We start from the raw sequence: 18,459 nt of genomic DNA, 5'->3' as shown, positions 1-18,459 counted from the left end.
GAGGGGAGGGGAGGGGAGGGGAGAGGAGAGGGAATAGACACTTCGCGGGGCTTATCACATATGCCAAATTTCTATCTCAGCACTCAGGAGACAGATCTTTGTTAAGTATGAGCCAGCCTGTTCTACATTTCAAGTCCTAAATGACTTCAAGGCTACATAGTGAGACACTATCTCAAAGCAAGCAAACAAACAACCCCCCAAAACACACACACACACACAATGTAGAGCCCAAGAGATGACAAAGGCACCTGCAGCAAGCCTGACCACTTGAGTTCAATTCCCCATGATATATAGTGGAAATCGAGAACCACCTCCCACAGTCTGTCCTCTGACCTCTAAACAAAATAAATAAAATGTAATACGTGTTGTAATGTATTTCCAAAGTGTTTGTTTCTGATGCTCAGTTTGTCTCAGACTGGCAACGGTGGGTCCCTTCAGCTGTATTCTCTTTTGCCACGTTCTTCCTGCTGTATTTAAGAACTCTCCTTGCTTACTCGTGTAAGTTCTTTCAAGGGCATCGTACACTTTCCCCGCCTGCCTTGGACTGCGTCATTACTCCCAACGAACTGGGCTCCTTTTAATAGAGAATGGGTACCCGGGAACCAACGTCTGGATGTATGTAATATATTTCAAGATATTAAAATGTTGCTGTTACTTAGGTCACCATATGGAAGACTGGTGTGATGATTGATAATTAGAATTTTAGCATTACCTGTGTGACGGTGGCAACTTGCTTCATTCTAGCAGCCTGCTGCATCATCTGGAAATAAATTGGACGGTTTGTTTTGTTTTGTTTTGTTTTCGAGACAGGGTTTCTCTGTAGCTTTGGAGCCTGTCCTGGAACTCCCTTTGTAGACCAGGTTGGCCTCGAACTCCCAGAGATTCGCCTGCCTCTGCCTCCCAAGTGCTGGGATTAAAGGCGTGCGCCACCACCGCCCAGCAAATTGGACGGTTTTTAAGTGTTTACAAATTCCCAAATAGTTTGAGGAAGTATGACAGAAGATATGGACACCTCTCCCCAGGAACACGCTCAAATAAGTAAAACACTGTGCCTACATTTCAGGGCTTCCAGGCTTCGAAGCCCATGGGCAATTTCGAATTCCAGATTTAAGTCATTTCTAGGGTCTCTTCAGAGCTGACATTATTTTGTGAGTGATGGACTGCTGTGAGTAGGGATCCTCACAGACGTCAAAAAGTGCAGAGACGTACATAGTAACAAGAAGGGGGCTAGAAAGAACACAAAGGAACGAGGCTGTGAGCAACGCGTTGCTCAGCCTCGGAGCTCCTCGGTTCCCAGTTTAGCGCAGCAGAGTCCTGCAGGCGAAGTTTTGGCGGGAAAGGCCGCGGGCGGGCGGGGAACGCCGGGCGTCCCTACAGGCGACGCGCGGGCGGCACGGTGCACCCTCCGCGCGGCCCACCAGGGCTCGCTCTTGCCCTTCTGCAGTGAGGCAGGCGTTTGGAACGGGGTGGAGCGGACGGCGAACCCGCCCCCGGCCGCCGCGAGGCCGGAGTAGGCTGAAGAAGGCGCCGCGGCCGGAAGCACCATGCCAGCCCGAGCCGCGCGCCGCCTCTCCCTCCCGGCCGCCGACGTCGGCGCTGCTGCCGTAGCCATGGTGACCGGTGGAGGCCCGCCCCCGCCCCCTGCCCCGGCCCCCTGACGTCGGCGCACGTCAGCGCCGGCGCGCGCCTGGCTGGGCCCTGTGGGGCGGGAGGGAAGCAGCGCCGGAGCGAGAACGGCGGCCGTCGCCCAGAGCCTAGCCGCGCCGCCCGCCGCCCTCCTGCCCGCTCCGCGCCGCTTCACGCCGGCCCGCTCGTTCGCGCTCCAGTTGCCGTGTCCTGCAGCGGGGGCCCAGCATGGTCATGGCGGATGGCCCGAGGCACTTGCAGCGCGGGCCGGTCCGGGTGGGGTTCTACGACATCGAGGGCACGCTGGGCAAGGGCAACTTCGCTGTGGTGAAGCTGGGGCGGCACCGGATCACCAAGACGGAGGTGCGGCACCACCGGGGTTCGGCGGGAGCGTGGCGTGGTTGCGCTCTGGGAGGGGGACGGCGGGCCTGGCACTGCGGGGACCTCGGGGTGCAGCTCGGGGGAGGGGGGTTGTCCCTGGGAAGCCACACAGGCTTCCGTTCCGAGTCTCCCACCCGGGGACCTGGTCTGTGGCCTCGGCTCCCAAGCCCCAAGTTCCGCGTCTTCCCGGCTTTCGGCTGGGGGTGGGGTGGGAGGGGAAGTCTCGGTGCTCCGGGGCCGCGCGGGGACCAACGTCGCCGGCGGGAGAAGGGGACCGACCGGCAGTTCCCAGACTTGGCGGACGCGGAGCGTGGCCCCACCAGGAGTCCCTCGCTGCTGGGCGAGGAGGGGGTGCCGCGGACCCGACCGGTGCGAACGGACCGCTGTCCGTTTTCTCTGCTTTGGGCCCGCAGGGTCTCTGATTGGGTGCCTGCCTGGCTTGATCTCTTGCCGGAGATATATCTAATACTCCAGACAATAGAACTGGTTAAAAATGGTCATCGCGGTTCTGCACAGTCTTCTGGGGTTGGTTGTCCCTTTATCAGGTGTGCGTTTTGGCTCCAAAGCACGCATTCCTTAAGCCACATCAGTTTGACTACTCAGAAAGCCCTCAACTGCTCCCTTTCCGTGACTCCTGCATCCCCCCTCCATGGTACATCCTAAAGCACCGCACATATTTTCTCCGCAAGTCTCTGTTCTTACCTAGCCCACCCCCTTCCTTCCATTGCCTCAAGCTGCTCTCCACGGGGTCTCTATTTTAAGACGTGCAAATTAAATACCTTGGGGAAAAACGATCGAAACAAAAACGTTTTTTTAGACTACAACCTAGTGGTTTTGACGTACTCGATATTCTGCCTTGTGATTGCCACTGGAGTTTCACCGGTTTTCAGTTTCTCTCCCCAGATTTCATCTCACCCGGGTTTTTTCCTTAGTACGTTCTTAAGAATATTCTAGCCTTCGAAGGTAGAACTTTTTCCCTCCCAGGATGACTTACATAAGGTGAAGGGCATTTAAAAGCCTGAGTGTTTTCTTCTAAGTTGTACTTAGAAGTTTTGCTTCGTGTCCGTTTTCATAATAAGGAGGATATGTCTGACATGTCTTCGCTTTTTGTTTTGCCTCACGGATCCCTCACACACCACCTAAATTTGACTTCTTTAGGGCATCAGTACCAAGGTCAAAATTTTCCTTTCACAAATTTGCCATTGTTATGAACCTAGATTGTTTATGATGATAATATGAGTATGTTGACATTACCGAATTTTTGCATAGCTTAATATGATCCTGGTACTTTTTTCATGAATAAAGTTGTCTCGTGCTTGTAAAGAGCTATGGTCAAATTGTTATACCTTTGCTTCTATGATAAATAAAAGGAAACATCTTAAATGGGTATCTTTATGAGTCTTTTTTCCATGACTGTCAAAAGTGGCACATTACAGAGTGTCTGGGAAAGTTTTGGTTATATTGTTGTATAGTTAGATACCAAATCCAACAGTTTATACAATTTTTTCTTATTAGCGATATTTAGTGGTCAGCTGTTATTTGTCAGATGGAGTTTAGTTAAATTGGTATAAGCGAGCTGCTTAAGTGCTCACGGTAACTGCCACTTTCCCCGGAGAGTCACAATTCTGGTGGTGTCCCTTTCAAACTGGTATTTCTTAGGAAGTCTGCTAGGGGGCACTGTGGAGTAACACTGCCGGTGACTGCCAGGTCAGTTACATTTGTGATTGAAGACACCTGTCAGATCATGACCAAGCTTGCAGATCCTAAAGTGTGAGTGTAGTGCGTATGTGTATGAAAATATGTGAAAAGCTAAAAGTTTAGCCTAGAGATTCCTCTTCCCTCGAGCTTTTCTGTTTTACAATGAGAGTATGCGAGTTTTGTGAATTTTGCGATTGCCAGTACTAAGGCACAGAAAGGTCAAAGGATCTAGCAGTTACTGTATGGACAAGTCTTTGTGGATGTCAGTTTGAAAAGTGGTTCTGTGAATTTTTATAGGGAAATTACATAAAGACTTCTTTAGTAAGAGTAAGGAATCAGTTTCTAAAAGTGTAACATTTGTTTTCATCTTTGATAAATAGAACCACCATGTAAACTACAAATAAAGTAGTGAAAATTTCGACTCTTACATTATTTTAGATTCTGATTGCTTAATATATAGTTACAGTGAGAACAGTTAATATACTTTAAAGAAAACCATTAGCAAAATATGATTATATTTATTGCTTATGGAAACTACTGCATTTTAAAATTGTAGGTTTATGTGTTTTAGAACTTGAAGATCTTTTCTTTAAGTGTGATGCTGAGCCATTTAAAAAATAGAATCATTTTTATTATGTGTGTATGTGTGCATGAGCATGAGTGTGTTGGTTAAAGGACATCTTGCAGGAACTGGTTCTCTCCTTCAGCCAAGTGGGTGCTACAGATCAAACTCTGATAATCAGGGTTGGCAGCAAGTGTCTGTATTTTCTGACAATCTTGACTCCCCCAGACAAATCTTAGGGCTTAATTTAAACATTCAAGCTATGAATACTTTTATTTTTAATTGGCTCGTCTCCATCTTCTGTTCCATGTCGCTCATGAAAAATAAGATATATTTTTGTAGTGCTTGGGAGAATTCTGTTTCCCTTTTAAGAAAAAAATAGTATACAAAAGAGATATTAATTTTGGTCGAATCTATCAAATGGCCTAATACCAAGAAATATAATTACGTCATCTGAAGCAGTATTCATGTGCTAGATCTCTGTGTAAATTTTCCGCATAAAAGGAAAGGCAAGGAGGAGGCAGAATCCAGCTTCCTAACAGAATACTTCATAAACTCTTTGCAGAGCTGGTTTATGAATTACAGAGGCTAATTTTGTAAAATTAGCACAATGGGAAAAGAATAACACCATTTAGGCTATTAAACTATTTTGGGTAATAGTGGTTGCTAGTTTTCTGTTCTATGAATGTCCGTGAGTAGTGGTTTATAAATATTTCATTAGGAAGCAACTTTTCCCTTCTTGTTAGCTGCATAGTTAGTTGGGGGGGTTGTTTTTGCTTTTTTAGGGGGGTTGTCTAAATAAAATTCTAGGAGAATTACTTGTGCTTGCCTATAAGTGCTCTGTTTTCTATTAAAGAATGTTTAGTACAGCAAATATTAAGAATAAAAGAGAGCATAACACTGAAAGTATGTTGTTTCCCCACAATGGGAATACATTGTTCTTAACATGTCACGTTGTCTTTTGGTATATTTTTAATGCATTGGTTTTTATACGTGACAGCACACAGTCCTTGTCTGTGCCCACACATTTTGTTTATCGTATATAACTTTATAACAGCATTTTAGTAGGTTAGTATTCTACCTTGTACTTGACCCATTTTACTTACGACTCTTACTGAATATTTTATCATGTCCCGTTTTCAGCAATTGACAGGGAATACAATTGCTTATGTAAGTCTGCACTTTAAGTGTTTTTAGGGAGAAAGAGTTGCTAGTAATTTTCAGAAGAGCAATTACTAAGTGAGAGGGCATAATTTTTACATTTGAGAATTTTTATTACTTTCATGTTTATTGAAAAATTTAAAGGTACAGAAAATTGAAAATAATTACCTATACTATCAGTACCCAGAGATTACCATCATTGTTATTTTCAGATCCCTCTCTATGCAGATAACGTGACATTTCCTCAATACCATACTTTTTGTGTTGCTTACCTTCAGAGTCCTATGAAGGGAAGTGTACAGAAACTGTGGAGAAGTTCGGAAAGTGACCTTATTCATGGCCTGTAGAGGTTAGACTGCTTATCACCCTGAGAGCACCTGGACTCAGAGGGACTGACAGGCTGTATGAAGCTGCTTTTGTGTGCTGAAAAGTTTTCTGTGTGCATGCTGTGGCTGGGATGTTCAGGCTTACTTCTCAGAGCACCACCATAAAGTGTAGAATTTCAGTTGCATTTTAAATTTTGCTTGGCATTCTACAGCTCTTTTTCAGTATTTCTTGTGCTGCAGAAATACCCCAGATTTCAAGAAGTAGCTGTACTATGTGCAATAGGAAGACCTGTGGCCAAATGTCTTACCCACTGATATTTGAATCTATGCTTGTGTATGATCTCCTCTTGTATATTCAAATAGGACTCTGATTTGTCATTGTACTATTCTCTAGTTTCTTGGCCCTCAGACAGGTAATATTTGGCAGATTGTTTTGCCAAATATTATTAAAATCATCTCTTCTTTCAGGGAATGGAAAACATATACATCTGTGTAAATTTTAAATTTTTAATTTAGTGTGTGCGTGTGTGTGTGTGTGTGTGATGTGGAGAGGGACACGTGCATGCTATGGCACTGTAGCACACACGTGGAAACCAAAGGGCAAGTTTGTAGATTCAGTTCTCTCCTTCAGCTTTCACCTGGGTCCTTGGACTTGAACTCAGGTCATTGGGCTTATGTAGCAAGCGCCTTTACCCACTGAACTGGCCCTGAGTTGTGTAATTTCTCTGTTCTGTAGAAATATTTAACTTTACCAGAGTTTAGCGTGTTCTGCTTTTAAGTCCTCTAAGGAATTCTATCTTGGCACCAAGGAATTAAGAAAACATTTATTTGGAAATCATGAAACTGGCCTCCTTGAATTCACATGATGACATTTGATTTATGGCCCACTGATTACAGTTTCCGTGGCATCAGATGGGTTACAGAATTCCTTATGATACCTCTTTTTCCTTTTAATAGACCTTTTACCTTTCTGTCCTCCTACATTTTTTAAGTAAGAGATTTCTGTAAACATTTTTCATTTAAATATTCATATAAAATATTTTCTATCCTTCATATCCAGTTACGATAGTTAAAATATTGGAAGACAAAGTAAAATTTCACCAGAAACTTTTCATTTTAAAAAATTTAAAGTTCTTTAGACAGATTAAGAGATGCATCTTTAGTAAATTAAACTAGGGACAATCCTACTATGTTTTAAGTTCTTAAAAGTAAACACTATCCAGGCTGGAGAGATGGCTCAGCAGTTAAGAGCACTGACTGTTCTTCCTCTAGTCCAGAGGACCTGGGTTCAGTTCCCAGCACCCACATGGCAGCTCACAACTGTCTGTAACTCAAGTTCCAGTGTATCTGACTCCCTCAAACACCAATGCATATAAAAACATAAAAATAAAAAAGTAAACAGTGTCCACATGGTTCTGCCCAGTTACAGAAGTTAGGCCTGCTTATTATAGTCATTGTGGAAAAGCCTGGAGGAGAAACTAAACGTTCTCACTTCTACTCTCACAACTCAGGAGATGGATCAGACCCTCTTAATTCACTTGTATTGTATGTCTGCAGTAAAGTAGGGTCCACTGTATGTAAAACCTGAGCTTTTTAGTTCACTTTTTATTAATATCTCCAACTCTTGAAAAAACACACTGTTTAAGGCAATGATTCTCAGCCTCCCTAATGCTGTGACCCCTTTACTATAGCTCCTCATGTTGTGGTGACTCAGCCATAAAATTATTTTTATTTCTACTTCATAACTGTAATTTTGCTACTGTTATGATTGTAATGTAAATATCTAATGTGCAGGATACGTGATATGCAACCCCTGTGAAAGGGGCCTTCAACCCCCAAGGGGTCGTGACCTACAGGTTGAGAATCTCTGGTCTGGGGCAGCATTAGGAGGCATCTTACATGTCACTGACCATATTTTATTTAACTGATTCGCTATCACTGAAAATAGAGTTCATTTTTCTCCATTGCAGCACTCTACGTGTTCCAGAGAATATTCTTTTGCATACATTTGCATATCTGTTTGTTTCCTCAGAGCAGTTCTATCTCAGTGGAATTCCAGATGGAAGAGTCCATCCAGAGCCTGCAGTAGGGCCTGAGGTGCCACAGTACCTTCTACAAAAGTAGGGCCCACCAATTACCGTTAGGAAACACTCTAAGGAAGACCACTCTTTGGGAGTCTTTTTTACTTTTATTTTCCAATAGACAAAATTGGTTGCAATTTCTTTGCTTTTTTGATTTGTATTTCTCTGATTACTTTGATTGTAGTATTATGTGATGGCTATTTGCATTTCTCTTGTAAACTGCTTTTTTTGTCTTTTGGCTCTCTTTTAATTGCCTTGTGTTTTGTTTTAGAGTTGTTGAACTATTTTAAAGTGGGAAGTTATTTTGAATCACTTCTTTTATAGTCTTAAAAATCCTCAGTTCACATAATTATTTTCAACTGTTTGTATTTTTGTTCTTAAGTGATACATTTAATTTTATTTACACAGAAGTCCTTATCATTAATTCAGATTATTTCAATTGAGTTCTTTTTCAGCACCAAAGTCCTCAGGCATAGTGGAATACATGGTTTTTAAAGTCCTTTATAAAGACTGTTGAATTGCTTCCTGAGAAAGTTATAATGTATATTTATAATGTATTTATATTCATACCATATTTCTTCAAAAATGGCTATCGCACCAAAACTCAGTTCACGTGGGCACCTGCTTTTCAATCTTCGCTAATATAAAAGGGAAAATGGTAGTTTTTGTTTTAAATTCAGTTTCCTGAGTATTTCTATGGTTGATTAGTCAGCTGCTTTATAGAGGGTTTAGAGTGATAGCAATCTTTCTGATTTCTCATGTATGTCCTCTTACATTAGAGAGGAAACCTTGCTTTTGCTCCTTAGCAGAAGGAATATTACTTTTATTACCTTAAACCCAGTTTGTTTTTAAAAGACTGTGTGTTTAATAAAGAGTTAACTCTAATCTTTAGAGTTAAATGATTCAGTTAAAAAAAAATTAACAGAATCTTTTTGATATTCTGATTTTTCTCTTGCTCATGCAAATTTGTCTCAAGTGTAGAACTATGATGGTATGCAGAGAAGCTAGTACCTTTGAATAAAGTGTTTTCTAAGTTGGAGACTTTCAGTATGCTTTGAGAAATTCCAAAGTTTGTTGTTGTTGTTGTTGTTGTTTAATCAGTTTTATTCACCTCAGTCTCACAGACATGATCATTCCTTGAGCATAGGAATCCCATCTGATTTGTTTCTGTATCCTAGGGAGTGTTTGGACGTCAACACGTCCCTGAATGTGTGATGAGTGAACTTTTAGAGAGGAGACTGAATTTGGAGTGGAAGACCTGATGTTGTTTCTGTCTGTCCCCTCCTCGACCTTAATTTGCTAGAGCTCTACAACATGTGCAGATTATGTGACTTTTTTCTTTTGGGGGGCAGAGCCAATAAAGGTTTTGGAATTTGGACAGAGGGCCTCATACATGCTAATATGTAATGCCTTTTGAATCTGTTTCATCAGCTCCTATTTGTTCTGCTTCTTTCATTTATTTGACAGAATTGAAAGATAAATTAGATAAAATACATTTAAGTATCTTGTAAAATTAAGAAGTGTTATGCAGTTGGCAAAGCCACTGTCATTATTACTGCATTTCTGAGAAGTTCTTGGCAAAGAGCTCCATCAGGCTCAGCAGAGATCCTTGTGGATCAAAAGCTCCACTCTTATGTCTGGGCGTTAACTAAGCTGTTTCTGTACCTCTCATACATTTAGGGCTGGGTATGTGAATGAGTGAGGCCTGCTACCAAAATCTCCCAGGAGGGCCTTTTAGCAGAGCAAACTTGGAAGCCATACCTTAACCATGGGGAAGCCTTTTTGAACCATATATTCCTGTTTGTTGGGGGAAGATATTCATTCATTCCCAGCCACTCCGACCTGAAATAGTCACACAGAAACTATATTATTTGTGATACTGCTTGGCCACTAGCTTAAGCGTATTTCTAGCTAGTTCTTATATCCTACACTAACCCATCTCCGTTAATCTGTGCATCACCATGAGGTCATGGTCTACTGACAAAGTTTCAGGAGGCTCCAGCGGAGATATCTATCTCCTTTGGGAGCTACATGGCTTCTCCCTGACTCTGCCTACTCTCTCTATAAATCTTTTCCAGCCTGGCTATATTCTGTTAAGCCATTGGCCAAAAGCAGCTTCTTTATTCATTAACCAATAAAAGCAACACATATACAGAAGGACTTCTCACACCACCGCCCATCTGAGCCTGCTATATGAGCAAGACATAAACTTCTGTTGTGCTTGAATCATTATAGCTGAGTCTGTTAAAGGGGTTAGACTGTCCCTGCTACAAGGATCATGGGGACACTTGCCTTTTTTTTTTTTTAAGAGAAGTGTAATCATCCTGCAGGTGTCATACATAAGGAATAATGGTGTACAACTACACTTCCAGGAGATCCAGTGACTTCTGACCTCTGCAGGCACCTGCATTTACATGGTACACATGTATACATTTTAAAAATTAAAGCTTAAGAAAAAGATATATACAAAATTTCTTAATAATTATGCTATTTTTAATGTGATTCCTTTCTCTTAAATTCTGTTATATGGTTTTGACCCATCTCACAATAGAAGCTTCTTGTTGGTGAGAAAGATTTGGAAACCGTAGTAGAAGACATTTCACCGAAACATGATGTCTGTGAAACTGTTACCTTCCTAAAGAAAGTTGAAAGTCCAACATTCCCTTGCCTTTTATATGGCAGTTTTTATGAAAGTTACCCAAAATAAGTGATAATACTTGTTCTGTCATACTTAGTAAGAATGGGCTCTCTTTAAATAATGTGGGTTAGAGGAGGTTCACTTGCTTCTTCTCATAGTAAACACAGACTATCAACCTAGACTACGCAGTGTTTGGAATTCTCTTGGCTAGAATGTGAAGTGCACTTTAGACTTCCTTTAGAACTTTTACTAGAATTAAAAATGGGGAATTTCCAATTACCAAATACCTTTTTAAAATCAGATTACCTTTTTCCAAATCTGTGACTTTCTAAAAGTCCTTTTTAGTTACATGGGGGAAAAAAAAAACCACAATTGTTTCTGAATACCTAATCATTCACCTTCAAAATCACCTTCTTTGGATTCCTATTTAGTTATGACAGAGCCATTTGTCATAACAGTTTGTTAATAATTTTTAATTCAATAGATGTTACCTCACATAGATTAGTTTTAAGATTTTACATTTCAGGTTTTTCTTTTTCAAAACTGTACCTCTGTGGGGAGGATCTGGTAGGAGTTGTAACAGGGTAAAGAATATAATCAAAATATATTGTATGGAAAAATTAGTAAAAATTTTAAAAGGCTTTCAGAGAGCGGAGAAAAGTCTACCTGTATATTCCTTGGATCCTGTCACTTTCCTAGAAACTGCCATCGCAGCTGCTTCCCACTTGGCAGATACTTAGTCCATAGGTAATTTACAGTGAGACCATTGGTTGAAAAGTGCTAAGACTTTTTCAGTTTAAAGTAACTTTGAAAAGTTGTTTTCCATAGCACACTAAAGACTCTGCCAGACAAAAACTTATTGTGCATTGTAAATAATAGAAGCTTAAGAAACATGTGTTGCATAAATAAACAAATGATCATTGAATTAATTGAGTTAGCTGTCAGTGTCACAGACACCTACAGTGACATCTCATCTCAGATAGCGTTTACTAAGTCTTTACTGGAAAATGTTAACAGTTACATACTAATTGTATTTATGTGTGTTTTGGACTATAGGTGGCTATAAAAATAATAGATAAATCTCAGCTGGATGCAGTAAACCTTGAGAAAATCTACCGAGAAGTACAAATAATGAAAATGCTCGACCATCCTCACATAATCAAACTTTATCAGGTATGACTTAGCCTTATTTCTCTTTGTGATTTTCCACATTCAACTGTTTGTTTTCATTGTGATTTTTGCTTTTATGCTAGCTTTTCTAGTCTGTAAAAGAAATGTTTTCTTAAGCTAAACGTTAACTCTTTCTATATATTTAAATTTGTAAAAAAATGGAACTAGGAAGCTACTTAATATTTAACCTTAAGTTGTCTTTAGATTACCTGCATTTTAAAAATGGGCAATTGTACCTGAACTTGCTAGATTTGCAAAGGTGTTGGTACCACAAATAAAAATGTCATACTTTTATTTAGAAAGCTATTGTTTATGTGTTATAAAATACAAAGGCTAACATAGTATATATCTTAGAGACAAACTTTGTAATATGTAGATTCATATCTTTTGTTCTTCTTATGAGTCATAAAAATAAACCTTTTTTTTTTTTTTTTTTTTTTTTTGGTTTTTTTGAGACAGGGTTTCTCTGTGGCTTTGGAGCCTGTCCTGGAACTAGCTCTTGTAGACCAGGCTGGCCTCGAACTCACAGAGATCCGCCTGCCTCTGCCTCCCGAGTGCTGGGATTAAAGGCGTGCGCCACCACCACCCGGCCAAAATAAACCATTTTTAAAAATCAGTTTTATTAAGAAAATTTTTTAAGTAAATTGCATATAAATTTATGCCATGTGTTTTTAAAAAGAATGTTTTCTTAGATTTTTTAAGAGCAGTAATTCATGTTTAATAATCAATAAAATATTTTTTAAAGTTTCTGTTAATTAATGTACCATACCTTTAAATTGAAACTGAAAGGTCCCAGTCTACTGACCTGTGACTTTGATGCCCTGTGATAGTTGTACCCATGGTATGCTGGACTTAATCTGTCCAAGTTTTTAAGATCAACTGATAAGTTTTCAGAAATTTTGTGAGCAGATAAGCTTCACATTAGTAGCCCAAACTCACACATATTTATATCATAGGAACAAAAAACTCAGAGCCCTTTTCTCAGAGGTTCAGTTTGCTTTTACACTGCTATTCTCAGGTGGGCTACCTAAATATCCTTGGGATTGTAAGACAATATTAAAGCTTCTAGTTTTATTTATTATGTCCTTGAGTGCATTTTATACTGGGGTACACATACATAAATTGTTAGATAGATAGATAGATAGATAGATAGATAGATAGATAGATAGATAGATAGATATTCTATATATTTATACATATATGTACATGTGTACATATATACTTGTAAATAATCTTATTGATTGAAAATTTCAACTTAAAAAGTTGGAAACCATCAGCTTATGATAATCCTCCCATACATGCAATAATATGTATATTGTACCGCTCAAAATATTTTCTAAAATTCTAAAACTATACAGATTTAAGTCAAATTTGCATCAGATTTTCCCTATAAGCATTTGTTTTACATTTCTGAAGGAGATAGGTCTATAATCATTTTAGAGGATTGATGAGCCATGTCCTAAACTGATTCCCATAAGTCACATGATACAAATACATGTATCATGTATTTGTAAAGTCAAGTTACTGCCTAATTTTTTTAAATTCCAAATTGTCAACAGCTCTTATTTCTTTACTACCATACTTATTTACTTATCTGATGAAGCACAGTCCTAAGCCTGTGTGTTAGTGAAAATTAGTTTCAGTAGACGACGATTAAAAGGGTGTTAAAGGGCTTTGAGAAGGTATTTGGCATGCATGCTAGATGACCTCACTTTGGTCCCCAGAACCTACATAAAACTAGAGACTTAATTTGATCTCCAAAACCCATGTAAAAATGACAAGAATAGTGGTCGTACACACTCAAGATCCCAGTGAAGGGAGATGTAAACATGGATCCCTGGGGCTTGCAGGGCGAGTCAGCCTAGCTGAGGAAAACCAGAAGCTGACCTCTACCTTCCACACACTTATACACATGTTCACATAACACACATAAACATACAATGACCCACACATACATGCACATAAGCCCCCCCCCACACACAAGGTATACAGAAAAATAGTTTAAAAATGCTTATCTTGAGTCTGAGTAGTGTTGTTCATATAGTAGAAAAATCAAATTGGTAACAATGATACACTTTCTTTCTGAACCTAGAAAAGCTAATTTAAATGAAAATATAAAGCAGTAGAGCTATGAAGAAGCAGCTTGCAAGCAATACTTTAAAATAAGTACCTTGTAACAATATTAACCAAAGCACAGTAGGAAAGAATATAGATACCACATTGTGCTAGCTCAGTTAAACAGCCTTGATAACATAGCACTCACAGCCTCAAGTGAAGAGTTGATGGAAAGATCTTCAGAACTTCTTTAGCCTGTGTTCACCTCTTTAACTTGAATAGGAATACATAGGAATCACTTTTTTAATATATATATATTCGATTCTAATTCTGCAGTATTGGAATCAGACTTGAAATTCTGCATTTCTAGCTGGGCTGTGGATCCAGATTTAGAACAAGAATCTAATAGTCACAGGAATGATGGGTTGAGGATATGAGGCTTGTAAATACTTCTGACTTCTGAATAGTTCATAACTTACTTATGTAACCCTATAGAATGTGGTAAAGTAATCCTTTCTGTCTGATTAATATAGGACCATTTATCAATAGGTAATGGAGACCAAAAGTATGTTGTACCTTGTGACAGAGTATGCCAAAAATGGAGAAATTTTTGGTAAGTTTTTTCTTTATTTTTATTTTTTTGTAACTTACAGAAGTCACTAGTCTGCATGAATGAGCTACTTCATATTAATTTTTCTGGTTAAGAATTAACAATATTTTAAGTCTTTACTATTAAATTCTAGGTAATTTAAAATATGGAATATAACTTATTTTCTTACATATATGATTTTAAAAATGCTTTTTAATTTTCTTATTTGCATTAGAGAGTAGATAGTAAAAGAAAAGGAGAAACTTGTCATCTGATAAGAGACATTTTATTTCTTTTTACTTTTTACCATTTTGTTTATTGATTCCTGCTATGGCTTAGCTTTGAGGGGATTCATTGGTGGCCTGCGTGTGATCTTATGGCTTTTATGCTTAAGTCAGGTACTCCCTGTAGCTGTAAGACCTCAGCTTCAGTGGGTTTCTTTCAGGCATTTGACTGCTTTCAGTTTGGGCTATGATATATAGGTTGCTATGGACATTCATGTACAAATCTACCCTGAAGTAACATTTGCCCCTGAAACCTAGTGTAAGAATTTTAAGATAATAGACTCCTGCTTTGCCCTGCCTGAACATTATGGTTTTATCATATTGTGCTTGGATCAGAAGACACCACTTTTACATTTCTCTGTATACGTGAATATTTACACCTTTGTTTCTTTGGGTGGGTACTTAGTTTCATGTAGAGTCATTTTCCTTTGGCCTGAAGGATGCTATTAGTATTTTTTGTAGTGCAGGTGATGAAATCCTTCCATTTTTGTATAGCTAAAATAGTCTTTATCCTTTTCTAGTATGGAGGATTGAACTGGAGGCAATTTTCACCAATTCTAATAATTTGATTATTTTGTGTGGTTTTCTTCAAGATTCTTTAGATTAGCGTTCACAAGTTGTTTGGACTTGTAAATACAGTGTTTTTATTGAATTTAGAAATTCTTCAGCCATTGTTTTCTTTACTTATTTTTGTCCCACCTGTTTCTCCTCTCTTTAAGAGTCTAGTCCAGTCTTGCCTAGTCTTTTTAAAGAATTTCCTTTTCCTATGTTTATTTTAAGTAGTTACTCTTCTGTGTCTTCAAGCTCACTAGTCTTTTATTCTGTAATATCTAATATGTTTTTCATAGTTAAATGTATTTTTCACCTCAGACAATGAATAGATTACACTCTGATTTGAACCCTTTGCATGTGTATCAGGGGGCTTATGTCTTTACTTGGCTTTTGAACATCTGAGATACAATAAATTTTTACTGTCCATGTCTGCTAATGTCCAGTATGTCTGTTCAGCTCTGGATCAGCTTTGATTGGCTACTGTTCTCCTCTGTTTTGCTCATATTTTTCTGCTTCTTTGCATGAAGGATGGAGGGATAGCGTGAAAGACAAATGGTCAAAGAAAACCTCACTGCATGGGTCTATATATATGGAGAAAAGAGGATTATCAGGAGATAGAAAAGAATAAATACAGAGAGTCCTTGAGGCCACAGAGTTCTTGGTATGTCTAAGGATTAGCAAAGAGGCCACCATGATTGGAGAGAAGAAAGCACGAGGGGAACAAGAGGGAGCAAAGAGAAAGACTAATAAGAGAGGCAGTCAGAAAGGTAAACGGGAGAAGGAATGAGGACCAGATTTAGGGACTTTGTATCTATTGTAGATACTTTAGCTGCTACTCAGTTTTCAGTAGTCATTCTCATTAAGAATTAAGCACGGGGCTGTTGAGATAATTCAGTGGGTAAGACCATTGGCTGCTCTCTCAGAGGACCCAAGTTCAATTCCTAGCACCCACATGACAGCTGGACTGTGTAACTCCAGTTCTAGGTAATCTGACACCCTCTCTGGCTTCCATGGACACCAGTCACGTATGTGATGTACAGACTTTTGTGCAGGCAGAACACCCATACACATAAAATAGACTCAAACAGACGAGTGCCTGGGTCATCGTATTCAAATCATCACTGAGACACACTGCTGTTTTCAAAATAGATTGTAACCAAAATCTGGTTAGAGGGTTTTGAAGTAGTTATTGTCAGCTCTGGTTAGAATGTACAGTAATATAGGGAGTCATTGGGGTGTGTGTGTGTGTGTGAGACTATCTTTGTTGCACTTGTGTAAATGTGGAGACACAGATTGACATCAAGTGTCTTCTTTAGTCACTCTACACCTTTTTAAATTTGAAGCATGCATGGTCTTACTGAACCTGGAACTTGCTGTTCAGCTATGCTGGCTGGTCAGCCAGCCCCAAAGATCCACTACCCAAGCCTTGGGTTTACAGGTGCACACCACCATACTGGAATTTTACATGGGTACTAGGAACTTAAACTCAGATCCTTTACTGAACCCGTTTTTTATGTGGATACAGAGGATCTGGATTCAGATCCTAATGCTTGCACAATAAGGGCTTTACTGGCTGAGTCATCTTCTCTTTATTTTAGCCCTTCAGTACATAATTTTAAAGTAAAATCAATTTGATTTCTTGTCAGATAGAGACTACTTAAAGTAGTGTGCGTAATTATGGGAGTAACTAAGATCTAGTTCCTGAGGCACTTAAATTAAAGAGTTAGGAAAAGAGGAGAAGACAGAAGATGAGACTGGAAAGGAAGAAAACATGGTTTGCTGGAAAACATGTGAACCAAGTAGTCTCAGGAGGATGAGTGAACATCTCTGTCAAGTGATGCTGGTGATCAAGAACTGAAGAGTGGGCATTGATATCACCGTTTTGAAGTAGCGAGAGCAAATTTGAAGGAGCAGCTGGACCAAAACCTTGATTAAAGGTGTTTAAAGAACAAATAGAAGAAAATGGTGAGTGCAAGCAATTTTTCAATGAGAGAAATGGGAAGTAGTTCACAGGACCAGTGAAGTCAAGAGAAGGCTTTATTAGGTCGTTACCCATTTTTAAAGCTTTTTTTTTTTTTTTCAAGACAATAATATTTCTTTGTGTAACAGCCCTGGCTATCCTAGACTCTGTAGACCAGACTGGCCTTGAACTCAACAGAAATCTGCTTGCCTCTGCCTTCTGAATGCTGGGATTAAAGATGTGTGCCATGGTAACCAGGCTAGATTTTTTTTAAAAACTTTAAGCTGTAGTTTAAACTAGAAATGGTTTTACATGTTAGGTGTCATTTTTATGAAAAGGGGATGGTCTCAACTTTTCTTTTTGTTGAGATCTTTGAAATAAGCTTGAATTACACTCATATATAAATTGAGGCACACTTTGTGCATTTTCACATAAAAAGTTTATTCTTATTGTAAATTATCTAGGGTAAATGGTCAGTTTAAATTCTGAAAAGGAGACTCTTTTAGATAGAGAAGCTGGACAGAGAGTGTTAGTTAACTTTCCACTGTGGTACAGTTCGTTTGAGTACTGAAGCCAATGAGTAATATAATTTAATTTTAAAATATGATGAAATCCTTGGATAATATTTACTGTTTAGAATGGAAGACTCTAGAGGAATCAGAGACCATTTAGTATGATTTATTTTTATTTATTTTGGCTTTGTTATTTATGCGGGTTGTAGCCCAACAGAACTCAATGTCTTTTCTCACAAAAACTATTTCTCTCTCTCTCTCCCTCCCTCCCTCNCCCTCCCTCCCTCCCTCCCTCCCTCCCTCCCTCCCTCCCTCCCTCTCTCTCTCTCTCTCTCTCTCTTTCTCTTTTAATTTTAACTTGGCTTCATCATGTGCCAAATCTTCTAAGCTGAGATCCTTGGTGTCAGTATTGATTTCATCTCCAGCATCCCTCTTCAGATGATTTGAAATTCTGCCGGTGCTTCCTACATGTCTCTCAAAAAACATGCATCTCTCTATCCTCCTTTCTCCCCTGTCTGTATTATACAGTTGTTAATTGATTTATTTAACAAGGTCTCCAGGATGTTTCTAGAATGATCTGTTTTTTCCTATTCCCTTTCTTTCTCCCTCTCTCTGTTTAAAGCCTCACTGTATAGCACAGACCTCAAATTTTCAAATCACCAATTCTCCTGCCTCTGCCTCCTTCATAGAGGTAGGATTCAGTAGTGTACCACTAACCATGATCAGGGTGTCTTTCTAAACCACAAGCGTAGTCATGTTAGTTGTCCTCATTTTCTAATTTGTTTAATGACCATTAAATAGAGGTGGGTACGGGGGAAGGAGTAGTTTTGAAAGTAAGGTAGTGGCATAAGAACAGTTGTTAGA

General features: G+C 39.3%; 1 protein-coding gene across 5 annotated transcripts in view; it reads left to right on the top strand.

Annotated features, from left to right (window-relative positions):
- The first annotated feature begins 1,672 nt into the window (after positions 1–1,672).
- Positions 1,673–18,459, top strand: part of Sik2 (salt inducible kinase 2) — a 96,627-nt gene continuing 79,840 nt past the window's right edge. For 3 of the 5 annotated variants that reach the window (XR_007594319.1, XM_050156429.1, XM_050156430.1), the window contains exons 1-3: positions 1,674–1,989; positions 11,530–11,646; positions 14,248–14,311. Coding sequence is in view for 4 of the 5 variants with exons in the window: in XM_050156429.1 (XP_050012386.1) it covers positions 1,855–1,989; positions 11,530–11,646; positions 14,248–14,311 (316 nt within the window). In the remaining variant the exon portion in view is untranslated. Of the gene's footprint in view, positions 1,990–11,529; positions 11,647–14,247; positions 14,312–18,459 lie in introns of all 5 variants that reach the window. The other 2 variants (XM_050156431.1, XM_050156432.1) reach the window with 1 other exon arrangement.

This window comes from Alexandromys fortis, unplaced genomic scaffold (assembly GCF_014885135.2).
Source record: "Alexandromys fortis isolate MF-2015 unplaced genomic scaffold, M_Fortis_MF-2015_v1.1 scaffold_89, whole genome shotgun sequence".
Lineage (NCBI taxonomy): Eukaryota > Metazoa > Chordata > Mammalia > Rodentia > Cricetidae > Alexandromys > Alexandromys fortis.
Note: the sequence above shows the minus strand (reverse complement) of the source record. Positions and strands in the feature narration are given on the sequence as shown.